The sequence below is a fragment of the Pollachius pollachius genome (assembly GCF_949987615.1).
Source record: "Pollachius pollachius genome assembly, chromosome: 6".
NCBI classification, from domain to species: domain Eukaryota; kingdom Metazoa; phylum Chordata; class Actinopteri; order Gadiformes; family Gadidae; genus Pollachius; species Pollachius pollachius.
In genome coordinates, this window is record NC_136939.1 from 25,961,715 (window position 1) to 25,976,714 (window position 15,000).

Genomic DNA, 15,000 nt, shown 5'->3' on the forward strand with positions numbered 1-15,000 from the left:
CCCTCCCTCCCCTCCCCCCTCTCTGCGGAGGTGGAGAATGATATACTCCCCATGGCAGGCACTGCTGCCTCCGTCTCCTGTTAGCGCTGCGCAGCGCCGTGAGCTAGCTTGGTGTGCAGCCGCCGCGGTAGGGACACGTCTGGCTAGGCCCTGCCGAGTCAACTGAGGAAAATGGAGGGAAAAGTGTGTGTGTGTGTGTGTTTGTGTGTGTTTGTGTGTGTGTCTTTCTGTGTGTGTGTGTGTGTGTCTTTCTGTGTGTGTGTATTTGTCGATGTCTGCATGTGTGTGTGCGTGTGTTAATCTTCTGTGTGTTTTTCTGTGAGTGTGTCTTTCTGTGTGTGTGTGTGTGTGTGTCTGTTTGTGTGTTTGTGAGTTTGAGTGTGTCGCAGCCAGCCAGTTTAAATTTTTCTCTTAATTTTCTTTCTTTTATTTATTCATTATATACTTTCTTTTTTTTACCCGCCCTCCATCACACGTCTCATTGAAGCCGAAGGCTGATGCACGGGAAACCAATAATCGTTGTGTAGCGAGCACGCCTCCCCTGAATACCAATTACACATGGAGGGAGGAATTAGCCGTCGCCGCGGAAACAGCGCGACAGATGCTAAGTCCCCTGAGGGGGCTCTCAGCCTGTCAGACCCCCTCCCCCCCCAACACACACCTGTGAGACGCAAATGACATTCTAACAGAAAGTAATAGTTAGCCTCTCTCTCTCTATCGATCTCTCTTTTCGTATTTCCCCCCCTCCTTCCTCCCTTCCTCTCTCCTTCCCTCCCTCCCTCCCCACTTCCCTCCCTCCCTCCCACCCCTTCCCTTCCATCCCCTCCCTCCATTCCTCTCTCCCTCCCCACCCTCCCCTCCCTCCCTCCCTCCCTCCCTCCACCCCCTCCCTCCCTCCCAAATCGTTTCTCTGGATCTCCGGGAGCCAATCATAGGGCAAGGTTGAGCAAGGAGGTCCTTTTCTTTGGAAAATGTTTGTGATTAATGCCGAAGTCCTCAAGGTGAGGACTCTGGTTCGAGAACGTCGGGAACATCTAACCTAATCAGAGAGCAGGGTTGAGGGAGGCGGGAGCCCAGGGGCCAGGCAGCATTTGTGTTTTATCGTTTTGTCATAATTCAATAGCGGAGACAAAACGTGAAAAACAAATATTAATAAGTGGGGGGGGGGGGGGGACTTCTGTGTCCTCTGTGCCCCTGTGTCGCCACGGCGACAGACGACAGCAGAGGACGGGGCGAGTGCAGTTACAGCACAGCCTGGCGCCGGCTCTCTGGGTCTCTGTCACTCTGTCTGTCCTCTCTCTCCCTCTCTCGTCATATTATACACTTTGGTTCGCTGGCTAGCAGATTCAAAGGTCCTGAGTGGACAGACGGGTGGGGTTCAGGTTGGAGGTGCCAGGTGGCTGGCGTTCCGCAGTCCGTGACAGAGCGAACGGCCATCGGGAAACGGCAATGAAATGATAAAGGGGGAGAGGAGGAGGGGAACGAGACCGTGAGGACGAGGGGGAGCTTTTTGCAGAGGTTTGAAGGTGGACCAGGTGCCATAAATATATGGCATGTTGAGCTCTTTGAGGGTGTACCTTTGTTTAAGGGCTACACAAATAAATTGTAATGACTTCACACGCAAAGCTGGCCTTGTTGAATGCTTTTGAGGATGTCAGAGTTTTTGAAAGTCATTTTGGAAAAATAAAATCATAATTATGTTATATACGTTGATAATACGTTGTTGGAGTTGTGCTTGTATTATTTTGGTATACATTTTTTGTTTGCTGTTTTTGTTTTGGCATCGACGGACACCTTTTGAATTAGGGCTTACTGTGTGTTTGTGTGTATGTGATGGATTTGCTGTTCCATATGACCTTGAGGTGTAAAGGTCAACTGACTGCTAACTGTCTCCCCCCCCGACCCTCCTCCCTGCAGACATCCATGACGAGAATGGGCTGAAGCCGGTGATGGTGTACATCCACGGGGGCTCCTACATGGAGGGCACTGGCAACATGATCGACGGAAGCATCCTGGCAAGCTACGGCAACGTCATCGTCATCACCATCAACTACCGCCTGGGGGTGCTCGGTGAGTCGCCACGACGACTATAAATGATGGGGTCATAACGTTGGAGGTCCTTGATGAGTGGGCTGTGGGTGTGTTTGTTTTTGTGGGGATGAGATGTTTTTGTGTGTTTTTTTGGTGTAAGAGGATGAGATGTTGGGGGCGTTTGTTTTGTTTTTTCTAGGATGAGATCTTCTTGGGGGCATTTGTTTCGTATTTTCTAGGATGAAATGTTTTTGCTGCGTTTGATTCATTGTTTCTTGGAGGAGATGATTTGGTCAATTGTTGGTGTGCAAAGATGAAATGTTTTTTGGGGGGTTTGTTTCGTGCATTCCCGTATGAAATGTTTTGATGTGATTTTGGATTGTGAGGATGAGATGTTTTGGTGCGTTTGTTAAATATTTTCCTGGATAAAATGTTTTGGTGCATTGTTGGTTTGCAAGGATGAGATATCTTGGTGTGTGTTTTTAGTGTGTTTGATTTTTTTTTTCAAGGATGACAAGTTGTTTTTGGGTGTGAGAGGATGTTTGTGGGGTGTATTCCAGGATGAGATGTTTTGATGCATATTTTGGTATGCCAGGATGAGATGTTCTTTGGTGTGTTTGATTCGTTGTTTCTAGGATGAGATGTTTCGTTGCGATTTTGGTTTGCGAGGATGAATTCATTTTGGTGCGTTTGTTTCGGGAAAATATCCTTACTGTACCCTTACCGATATATTGTTGTTTCTATTTCTTCTGACATTGGACTTACTGTAAGTCGCTCTGAATAAAAGTGTCTGATTAACGCCCTGAATATAAATGTAATGAGTTATTTGTGGTGTTAAACCGCAAATATCTTGGTGTGTGTTTGGTGTGTTCGCTTGCCTTTCTGCGTAGTCTTGCTTCATTTTCTGAAGGTTATTTATGTTTCCACGCTTCGGGGAAAGGATGTATTTAAAGTCAACAACATACGAAAGAGTCACAGCCAAGACGTACAACTGCCGAAAGGGTGACAATTCCTGACGTCGTGTTTTTAATAGCGACGATCACGATGCAGAGAGTTCTTTGAGAGTCTCTCTCTCTCAATCTTTCCCTCTCTATATATCTTTCTCTCTCACCCTCCCGCCCTCCCTCCCTCTCTCGCTGTCCCTCTCCATCCCTTCCTCCCCGCCTCCCTCTCTCTCTCTCTCTCTCTCACCCTCCATTTCTCCCTCTCTATCCATCTCTCTCTCTATCTCTCTCACCCTCCCTTTCTCCCTCTCTATCGGTCTATCTCTCTCTCTCTCTCTCTCTCTCTCTCTCTCTCTCTCTCTCTCTCTCTCTCTCTCTCTCTCTCTCTATCTCTATCTCATCTACCGTCGTTTTTAAATAGCGTTGATCCCGATGTGGAGAGTAGTGTAGTTGCTGTTCGGACACATATAACACCGCTCTTGTGTTAGTTTCTTCATCATGCTGTGGATGAAGGGAGGGAGATTAATAAATTAGGACTCCATTTTGAAAGAATGGCTTCCATACATCAGCTGTGATTGTTTGCTGTCGTGGAAACCAATGGTTTGTTTTTAGTGTCGCAGGGCCCATTCGTAGCGGCACATTTGCACATTATTCGCTCGAGGGGAAACAGGCTTTTTGTTTGTCTGCGTTCGGCTCTTCCCACTGAGACGCAGCTGGGTAATTTTTCTGTTACTTCAATGACCCTTCAAGAGTGTGTGGAGACTGCATTGATCTCAATGCAGTGGTTATCCCACACTGGTTGTTTACAGGAGGGACGGAGGGAGAGGAAGGGGTGAGGGAGGGAGGGGGTGAGGGAGGGAGGGAGGGGGAGGGGGTAAGGAAGAGAGGGAGGGGGGAGGCTCTCATGAGATGGTTGACAGGCTGTTCAACTTAAAATGTTTTTGGGGGACTTTTTGGAACATGGATCCACAACCAGCTCCAGCACCTTCTCCACTACAACCACCTCCTCCTCCAACACCACCTCCATCATCCCCTCCTCCACCATCTCCATCAACTCAATGACGCATATATATATTATATTAATATAATATATATATATGTGTATATTATATGAATATTAGTGCTGTCAGTTTAACGCGTTATTAACGGCGTTAACGCAAACCAATTTTAACGGCGTTCATTTTTTTATTGTGCGATTAACGCTCTTTGTCGTCTTTTGCCCCACGTTGTCGTTTTTTCACCTGCTGTCTAGCAACAACTAGTCATGTTAGAAGAACTACAACACCATACCGGATCTACACCGGAAACAAAACAACAAGCACGCCGCACAAACTTGTTGGGGCAAGCAAGGATACGGAGCGGGTGAAAAACTCCTTATGTGTGTGTGTTTGTGTGTCACTCTGTTCGAGCCTGCTGCACGAGAGTTCAATGTTGTCATTAGCTGTTACGTCTTTCTGACCAATCGCAGTTCAAGGCCCACCTGGGCTGTACCACTTCGGGAGGGGTCGCTCAGTTTCTCCCCTCTAGACAAAATCGACTTGGTTGGGATGTTGACAGTTTGAGTATTGCGTCTGTTGAGAGAGTGAGAGGTTGCGGGCGCACAGCTCAGGCTGCCGGACGGGTTGAATTCACTGCGGGTCTGTCTTCTTACTTTCCTTCTCAACACTCTCTGATCTCACTAAAGGGCTAGCAGCACGAAATCAAGGGATATTTAGAATATAAAAAAAAGTGTGATTAATCGCGAGTTAACTATGACATTAATGCGATTAATCGCGGTTAAATATTTTAATCGCTTGACAGCACTAATACATATATATATATGTATATTATACACAGTATTGACTATATTTAGTCACCTGCGTCGGAGCCCAGGCGAGGGGATGGGGGTGTGGGTAGCGGTGTTCTGGGATAAAAGTGTGCACTGCGGAACAGACCAAAGAGAGAGAGAGAGAGAGAGAAAGAGAGAGAGAGAGGAGGAAGATGCGAAGGGAAGGAGAGAGAGATCAAGAGCGAGCGAGAGGGAGCAAGAGAGAGAATTCCCAAGGGACGATAAGGCAGAACCCAAAAGAGGGGAGAGAGTGAGAGAAGCGTGCGAGGGGTGCAGGGGCGAGATAAGGAGGTGAGAAGAGGGGGAGAGTGAGCGAGGGAGGGCGTGCGAGGCTGTGAACAAGAGAGGGGGAGACAGGGAGACGGTGTAAGACGCCGAGAGCACGTCTTAATGCGAGTATCATCAACAGTGTTCCTCTTGCACTAATTCGCTCTTCAAGCCCCTCTCCCTCTCTCACTCTCTCACTCTAGCTCTCTCGCGCTCACGCTCTCTGTCTCTCTCTCTCTCTCACTCTCGCTCTCTCTCTCGCTCCCACTTTCTCTCTTGCTCTCTCTCTCTCTTTCTCTCTCTCTCCCCATCTTGCCGTCTCTCTCTCTCTCACCGACTCGAAGCTTCCCGATTTAGCAGATTTTTTTTTTTGGCACATCCTTCCCTCCCTCCCCCTCCCTCCCCCTTCCCCCTCCCAAACACATCTTAGCATCGTCTTGTTGACCTCTGCCCAGAAACACACACACAAACTCACACAAACAATCACACACACACACACACACACACACACACACACACACACACACACACACACACACACACACACACACACAGACACAGACACACTCAAACACACTCAAACACACTCAAACACACTCACACACACACACACACACACACACACACACACACACACACACACACACACACGCACACAAACAGATACACAGACACCCATCGCCTTTGTATTCCCACCCCCCTCCCCTCCCTTGGTGTGAATTATTAAAGCGTGCGATGGAAACCACACCAAAGTTTTTGCAACTCAAACACTCACCCCGTCATTCACACCTTCATACACACATTCACACACCGACGGCGGCGGCAACCACGCAAGGCGACAGCCAGCTGGTCAGGAGCAGTCAGGGATAGGCGCCTTGCTCAGGAACACCTCCACACTCAGCTAGGAGGAGCCGGGAATCAAACCAGCGACCTCCACCGTCGTTGTAGTGGTCACAGGCCCCTCTCTGTCAAACCCAAACTCACCAAGCGATCCTAATGAGAGCCACAGGACGTCCATTTTGAATCGTCCTGTCTTTAGAACCCTCTCACTTCCCCCTTGTTGCGCTTAATGCTCCACAGGGCTAATCAACACACTTACAGGTTCACCCATTCATACTCCCATTTACCCATTTCTTGATCAACACACTAGCGGTAGCCCCTTTTGTCTGAGTCGCCCACGGCGTCTAACAGCAGCAGCAGCAGCTGCCTACTCTCTGCGTCACCACGACTCCTGAAGACGCAGGAACCCCGGGGGGGGGGGGGATGGTGACAAACAGATGGTCTCTCGCGTTCGGATACTGTGATGGCGTCCCTCTCGGTCGGTGTCGGAGTCGGAGGTGATTTGTCGCCCGGCATGAATCTGTTGTGTGTGAGATGTTGCTCCTGCTGTCAGTGTGGTGTTGGAGTGTGTCACCGAGTGTGTAGCGTGTGCATATCTTGTGTGTCGCCGTTGTAGTTTAGGGAGGTTATGCAGCAGTTTAATACTTAATGTACTAATAAACATATACTTCATTAATATACATATACTTCACTAATATATATATACCTCACTAATATACATAAACTACAAAATTTGACAGGAGTTCAGTACTTCCATGTGCTTATGGTGTGTTCCTGAATCCTTAGACGTCAGCCTTCCGAGTTACACTTTTGACGTAATTTCCGGTCTCAGAGCATTCATAGCGTTCCTCTTCTTCTTTGTGATTGTGTCATGAAATTGGCTAGTTGTTGTTTATTGTTAGCTACATTAGCCTCTTTAGCAAACCAGCCCGAAAACAAACAACACAACTTTACATTGTATTGCACGCACAGCAAGACCATGCAATGTATAAATTGGTGACCGGAATAAAGTAGCAATGTAATCAAGTATGAATAGCATTTATAATCAACATTAAAATGACCAAAGTGGTAGAAATACAAAGAAAATAAATCTCTTCACGGGCGCAGCCATTTTGTTGAGAGCGTTATCACTGCTCTCGGTCTACTCTCAGATTTCCGAAAGATGAAGACAAAACGGGGGCGTGCCTCTGAGAAATGCCACAAGAAAGCTGGGAGATCTTTGCCTTTCGACTCGGAAATCTGGCTTGCGAGTCGAATTGATTTCCCTCACCTGATTTCCCTCACCTCCCCTCTCTCTCTGGTCGGCGGTGTTCACATGATGCGTCACATGACACTGACCCTCAATCGCGGCGAATTAGAGACGCAGGGCTTCATTGATTGACAGCTGCCGCTGGGTGCACACAGTGAGTAGAGGTGCATTCTGGGTAATTACCTCCAGTGTACGGCCTTGACGGTTGTCAGTGTTACACAAAGAGAGAGCGAGTTGTTGTGAATGGGTGAATGTGTGTATGAATGGGTGAATGTCAGGCCTTGTGTGGTTGAACTCCGCCATCGGTGTGTGAACATATGTGTGAATTGCTGTAAGTCGCTCTGAATATAAGCGTCGAGAAAGAGAGAGAGAGAGAGAGAGAGAGAGAGAGGGATGCTGTGTCCCTCCTTGAGCGTTGAACCTGCGGTTTTGCTGCCATTGTGCGAGCTGAGGCGCTGTGCGCTGTGCGTTGTGTGTTGTGTGCGTCTATCTTCCTCGTGCAGACCGGCCTTGTGCCACACCATCACAAAAGGGCTTTACTCTGTTCATTGTGAGCATAGAGGCTCTAATCCAATGTAAGAGTTGCTCGATACGTCCCATTATATGTCGATCGTAAGCTGGACTCGTTCTCTTTCTTTCTCTCTCTCTCTGTCTCTCTCTCTCGCTCTCTTGCTCTCTCTCTCTCTTTCTTTCTTTCTTTCTTTCTTTCTTTCTTTCTTTCTTTCTTTCTTTCTTTCTTTCTTTCTTTCTTTCTTTCCTTCTTTCTTGCTTTCTTTCTCTCCCCTCCCCTCTCTCTCTCTCTCTCTCTCTCTCTCGCTCTCTCCCCCTCATCCTCTCTCTCTCTTTCGAAGGGTAAAGTCAGCCCTGGTGGTCTTAACATGGCGCAGGTTTTTCACAACTTCGTTGGCAATACGCCAATAAATGTGTTAAATATATACATGTGTTGTGTATATATTTGCACGTTATTTTTTATTTCCGTTTTTTGGTCTGTTTACAGAGACATTGCCCTTTAGCAAGTGCTAATGGGTTATTCGTAATTGGGGAATTGCTAAACAAAAAATTGCTAAACACAATATCGGAAGGGAGTTGTCGCATGGTGATCGGTAAATCTGATCGTTTGTTAATCCTGCTGATCGGTCGGAGCGTGAAGGGAAATCGACAGCTCAGCGATCGCTGGGATTTTTTTTTATTCCTTCATCAAGAGTCGAGACTCTTGATGAAGGAATAAATGTTATGTTATTGGAACCGCTGTCAATAAGATGAGATGATAGTTGTGAGAGGGAGAGGGAGAGGGAGGGAGAGAGGGAGAGGGAGGGAGAGTGGGAGAGGGAGGGAGAGAGAGAGGGAGAGGGAGGGAGAAAAGGGGGAGGGAGGGAGAGAGGGAGAGGGTAAGGGAGAGAAAGGGGGAGGGAGGGAGGGAGAGAGAGGGAGAGGGAGATAAATTAGATGAGATTATGTCCATATTGTTAGTATTGTATTTCAATTGAATGAAGTAGTAACATTGTGGAGAGAAAGAGAGGGAGCGGGAGAGAGAGAGAGAGAGAGAGAGAGAGAGAGAGAAAGAGAGATGGGCTATCTTCCTTTATCTCCTTATGTATCTCCTCTAGTATCGCCTCTTGTAGCTCTGCTTGTATCTCCTGCTTGTTTCTTTTGCTTGTATCTCAGCGTAATAAATACAGCCGGGTGACGGGTGTGATCGATCGGAAAGGAAAACGGCGAAATGATTGATCGTTTGTCGCGACAAATGATCTTTACATCAGTGGCCAACGGGAACGCTGACCTTTGGGTTTAACGACATACTTAGGTTGATAGGATGAGGAAGAATGGCGATTGGGATATTTTACATTTACATTCAGAGTGGACAGACAGACGGTTTTATCCGAAGCGTCTTACAATAAGTACATTTTTCAGAAGAAAGAGAAACAACAATATATCGCTATATCGTCGGTAAAGTAAGGATGTTCATAGAACCAAGTGCCAAGCACTAACAATCACTCGGTTTACCCATTCCCCGTATACAACAAAGATAGCCAGGGTAAGATACTACACCATGCTAAGTACTGTTATTAAGTGCCAGGACGTACAAACACACAATAAGTGTGTACATTAAGTGTCAGGATGTTCAAACATACAATAAGTGCATACATTAAGTGTCAGGACTTACAAAGATAATAGTAACTCTGAAACCGTGAGCATGAGCCTCTTGCGGAAGTTGCTGATATTTGGTTTACTGTTGACTCTCTAGAGTGACAGTCAAATCGAAATATTTCCTCACTAACGAGATTTTCTCTAATTTTCTAAGATTATTGAGCTGCCCGTGCTAAGCTTTCCATAATGAGAAGATAACGAGTTTAAACAGCGAAAAACTGAAACATTAAAGTTATGAAATAAATGTTAATTAACTTGTGATTATGACTCGGGATTTGATTAATTTTATTACCCAGCTGCTGCACCCCTTGTTTTCATCATTATTTTAAGCATACTCGAAAATTGATCCTCAATATTATAATTATTCACTCACAACTGTATATTCTACCACTTCAAAAACACTTTCCTGAAGATAGAAACCACCGACTCGTTACCGACATCTCCGCTAATTAATTGGCCTTGCTTAAACGCGCTTTCTGTAATTAATTAGTATTGGAGATACAATCTCTTGTGTCTTCTCTTGTGTTTCCTCTAGTATCTCCTCTTGTATCTATTATATCTCTTCTTCTATCTCCTCTTGTATCTTCTCTTGTATCCCCTCTTGTATCTCCTATTGTAGCTCCTATTGTATCTCCTCTTGTATCTCTTTTTGTATTCGCTATTGTATCTCTTATTTTATCTCCTCTTATATCTAATTGTGTTTCCATCTTGTATCTTCTCTTTTATCCCCTCTTGTAACATATCTCGCTAATTAATTAGCTCTTCTTAAACGCTCTGTCATTAATTAGCATTGCTAGCATGCTAGGTCTAGTGAGGCATTAGTATTGGTGAGGTGGAGTCACTCTGAAGCTAATGGATTATACTCTACAGTCCTGTGAATGTGCACTGCTAGCAGGAAAGTTCTGCGGGTAATTCATTCGCTAGGCTTGACCTCGATTGTGTTGTTATTGTGTTGTTGTTGTGTTATCTTTAATGGCGCTTTGCACGGCTGGTGTTTTTATTTTTTTTTAAAACACACGCTTTAGCTACGCGACGCCGATGCTAAAGGCAGCTTAGCACAACTGCGCCCCTTAGCAATTTGTTGCGGTTAATTAAGTGGTTGTGGTGTGAATATTAAGTGCATTTTCAGGTTAAGTTTCATTTTATTTATTTTTTTATTTATATCGTATGTTGTAGTCATACAAGAGAACATTGTTTCTGGTAATCCAGTGTGATTGTGCTTGTTAAACCCAAAGAAATGTGTTTAAATATTTAATAAGCTAAAACGGAATTCCACTTTCTGGCAAACATTTTACATGTGAGTTCACCACACTCAAACATCATAAACGTAATGTTTAGACTTCCAATAATCTGATGAACATAGCTCAGATGTTTAGATGCGATTGCTGTTATTTTCTAGTGCACATTGTATCAAGATATCTCTTATTGTATCTACTCTTGTATCCCCTCTTCTATCTCCTTGTATCTTCTTCTTGTATCTCCTCTTGTATCCCCTCTTGTATCTCCTTGCGTCTTCTTCTTGTATCTCTCCTTGTATCTCCTCTTGTATCCCCTCTTCTATCTCCTTGTGTCTTCTTCTTGTATCTCCTCTTGTATCTCCTCTTGTATTCCCTCTTCTATCTCCTTGTGTCTTCATCTTGTATCTCTTGTATCTCCTCTTGTATATTGTGTTGTATTTCCTCTTGTATGTCCTCTGGTAACCCCTTTTGTTTCTCATATATCTTTATTCTATTAGATTTGTTTTTCACATAAACACACAAATAATATATAATACATAATATATAATACATACTATATATATCCATCCCTGCTCTTCACTTTAGTGCTTTAGTTACTTGTGTTGTGCGACTGATTCTCGGTCACCTCTCTCTGCTTCGGAATCCCCTCCAGGGAATAATAAAGTCTTATCGTTGCTCCCATCACGCCGGTGGTTTTACGGACTCAGATCGCTTTCGGAATATTCAACGACCAGCGGAACAACGCAGAGGTGTGCACAGTGCTTCATTTGTACAGTGGGAGGTCCCGGAACGCAGAGGGGGACCCGGAGACTTACGCAGCTTGCCCACTGCATCCGTCCATCAACGGACGATAGAAGGCGTGTCTGACGGATGGGGGAGTGGTATTTGCCGACGGAGCCACGATCTGATTGGCTGATGGATCCGTTGCAGTCTGAAAAGTTACAATTTTCTAAACTTCTGAACGCAAGAGACGGAGCCAACGGAACGGACGGACCCACAATGCATTTCGGGATCACTCCATGCAAAGTCTATGAGATCCGTCAACGGATGGATTCAGTTGGCAAGGGGTGTTAGTACAAGGGTTAGAGGTAATGGAACAAAAACAAAAAGACACTGCCTACTAGGGTTGTACCGATAGACGATGTCATCATCCGTCGTGATGGCTGACTGACATCACGACGGAGGGCCACCATCGTGATGGAAAGCCCATCAGACACACACTATTCCTAGTCTCTTATATAGTTAACCTAAATACTTTGCAGGAATTGCTCTGTAAATTAAATTGAGAATATAAATGATGCATATGCATGCTATTTTAAACACGGCAGTCTTTGCCAGAGACATGATGTGTTAGTCTTCATGATCTGAACGCATTTCTCAAGCCATTATACAGTGCCATGTCGCCAAACCAGGACTGTGCGGCTGGAGAAAATTTACAGCGAAGCAGCAGCCTCCCTCTGTGAGATCCTGTCCTTAGCGGAGAAAGTTGCCATCACCACCGATGCTTGGAAAGCGTTGATTACGGAGTCGTGCGTGACAGTGACTTTTTTACCGACTGGGTTGTGCAGAGTGCGATCCTACAGACCCGCTCAATTCCAGAGAGGCACACTGTGGGAAACATGAATTTTCGTTTCCAATTATTTATTTAAAAACGAAAATATCTGTTTTAATGTTCAATTTGATGGTTTTATATCTTAAACAAATTCTGTTGCAGAGAGGAGGCGCACAGGATCAATATCCTATTGTAAATTGACATGAAGTATTGTAAACGGTCACAATCCTGCTCTGTGATATTTATAATTTCTATTATCTTGTGTGTGGCACACACGCATGTGGTCATGCATGGTAATCGTTTTTTCCTCCCTGCTTGCTCCTCAGATGCGGCGAATTTCAAAAGTGTCAGGCGTGGTTTGTTGGCTAAGCTTTTCAGTGCGTCAACAGATCTCTTTCTCTTTCAAATGACGTTAAATCATAATAAACAACATGAAATTCTTGGGATTTGTTCTGTAAATTAATACATGCATATTATTATTTTATTTTAAACACGTTTTTATTTTTGATTTTTTTATGAGAGCTACCGGATCTGCCCAAATAAGTACCAGAACAGCGGGAGGCCAAAATTAAGAGGTGCTGGATCTTGTTCCGGCAGGATCCGGCTCAAATTAACCACTTGGTGTGCGGCTATATAACTGTACGATTCTGTGTGTGTCTGTGTGTCTGTGTGTTTGTGTGTGTGTTTGTGTGTGTGTGTGTGTGTGTGTGTGTGTGTGTGTGTGTGTGTGTGTGTGTGTGTGTGTGTGTGTGTGTTTGTGTGTGTGTTTGGTGACGCCAGTGAGACTGATGAATGTATGCAGTGCGTACATCAGGGTCTGGGGGGAGTGAAGGAGAACAATTTGGTGTTTGGGGGGGCCATTCAAACCGTTTGGCTCTTAAAGAAACGATCCTGCCATAAAGCGACGTCGGGAGAGACCAGCGCTAGGAGCTAGTGATGAGACAGAGGGACCAGCCCTAGGAGATAGTGATGAGGCAGAGAGACCAGCCCTAGGAGCTATCGATGAGGCAGAGAGACCAGCGCTAGGAGATAGTGATGAGGCAGAGAGACCAGCCCTAGAAGATAGTGATGAGGCAGAGAGACCAGCGCTAGCGGCTAGTTTGTGATGGATGCTCTTACTTAGTGGTCCAACCGTATCTCTTCTGGACCAGTGGAGGAACGTCCTGGTCGCTAGACATTAGCGCGCTTAGTAGGTGATTCAGCAGATCCATCGCCACGAGAGCAGCGGGCTGACCGCACACTCTAGCTCGTATCTCCTCTTGCATCCCCTCTTGTTTCTTGTATCTCCGCCTTATCTCTCCTCTTGTATCTCTTCTTCTATTTGTATCTCTTGTATTTGTAGGGAGATAGAGAGAGGGAGAGAGGGAGGTAGGGAGAGAGGGGGCGAGGGAGAGGTAGAGAGAGGGGGAGAGGTAGAGAGGAGGGAGAGAGAGAGAGAGAGCAGGAGAGAGGGAGGTAGAGAGAGGGAGAGGGAGGGAGGGGCAGAGAGGGAGAAAGAGGGAGAGAGGGGGAGGGTGGGAGATGGCGATCACCCAAACTATGCGACAAGTCTTTGATGTCGGGACGTCAGGTGTTTGTTGTCTTGTTAACCGCGCTGAATTGTAATTCATGTGCACCTGCTCACGGCCCCCCACAGAGTCCCTCGCCTTCTCTCCCTCTCTCTCTCTCGCTCTCTCTCTCTCTCTCTCGCTTTTTGTCTCCCCCTCTCTCTTCTAATGAAAAATTCTAGAGTGAGTACTTCTGGAAAGATCTGTAAATAATGAAAAGGTTGAATCGTACATCTTCAGTCATGGAACACATTAAGGAGAAAGAAATATATGTTGGGGGGGGATAAGTAGCAAGTCTGGATTTTTCTGCAGTAAGAATTGTATGCTACAGTTCTACGAAGTGTCGACATCTGTTGATTTATCGGATCGATTCCCGCTGTGCTTGGTCGGGGTGTGGACATAATAGCTCTATCATTCTGTATACAAAAGAGATCAGTTCGGATGAACTCGACGAGCCCAGAGGATTACAGCTGTTAGCCGTAGATTTTAGCCCTAGCTAGCAGCTGTAGCGATGTTTATCCCAGGCATTGATTTCCAAGTGTGATGTTCTGGACATTTCGCCACTAATCTGTTGACTTTGGCGTGGTCACACAGCCTTCAACAATTGATTTCGTTTTTTATAGCCCACGCTTTTATTTAACTGTGTCATCAAACTGTGTTACTTAATGTTGTTCAGAATGGACTCTGTGCTGCTCAGAACTGACTTTATTCTGTTCTGAACTGACTTATCCTGTTCAGAACTGACTTTATTCTGTTAAGAAGTGATTAATACTGCTTAGAATTGACTGGGTGGAGTTTACAACTGACTTATCTGTTCAGAGCTGACTCGTACTGCTTAGAATGGACTTCTTGTAGCTCAGAGCTGACTGCTTCCATTTTGTTTAGGTGAAGACACCTCATACCTCCTAGCTTCTCCTCTCCAGAGCTGACGTAGCCGGCTTGAGACAGAGCTCCACGAAGCATCTGGAAAGTTCTCGACTCCCGGAGAGAATGCAGACTCAGCTCATTTCAGCTGTGGGTGTATCATTTTTGAAACAGATAGAGAGAGAGAGAGTCTAATCTGAAAGGAGGGAGGGACAGAGAGTTAGAGAGTGAGCCAGAGAGAGAGAGATTTTAGATTTTTAGCAGACAGTGATGGCTGCGGTGGAAAAGTTAGTCAAGTTTAGGTGTGAGGAGGGGAAGTGAGTGAGGGAGGGGGGGTTCAAAGTTAAACTCTGAAGTTTTTGACGTTGTTATTTATTCCGCTGCCATTCAATGTCTTCATTAAACGTACGATTAAGGAAAATAATTTAGCTCCGACATTACGATGCGGGAAAAAAAAAAAAAGAGTGAGAGATATTTAGTTTTGGTGACTTG

The 15,000-nt window shown here is 45.6% G+C and overlaps 1 protein-coding gene across 3 annotated transcripts in view; it reads left to right on the plus strand.

Moving 5' to 3' along the window:
* The window catches only part of nlgn4xa (neuroligin 4 X-linked a), a gene marked incomplete at both ends in the record, with an annotated part of 49,827 nt that overhangs the window by 9,366 nt on the left and 25,461 nt on the right, over positions 1-15,000 (plus strand). For all 3 annotated transcript variants that reach the window (XM_079737433.1, XM_079737434.1, XM_079737435.1), the window contains one exon: positions 1,918-2,070. In XM_079737433.1, the coding sequence (XP_079593559.1) occupies positions 1,918-2,070 (153 nt within the window). The remainder of the gene's footprint in view (positions 1-1,917; positions 2,071-15,000) is intronic.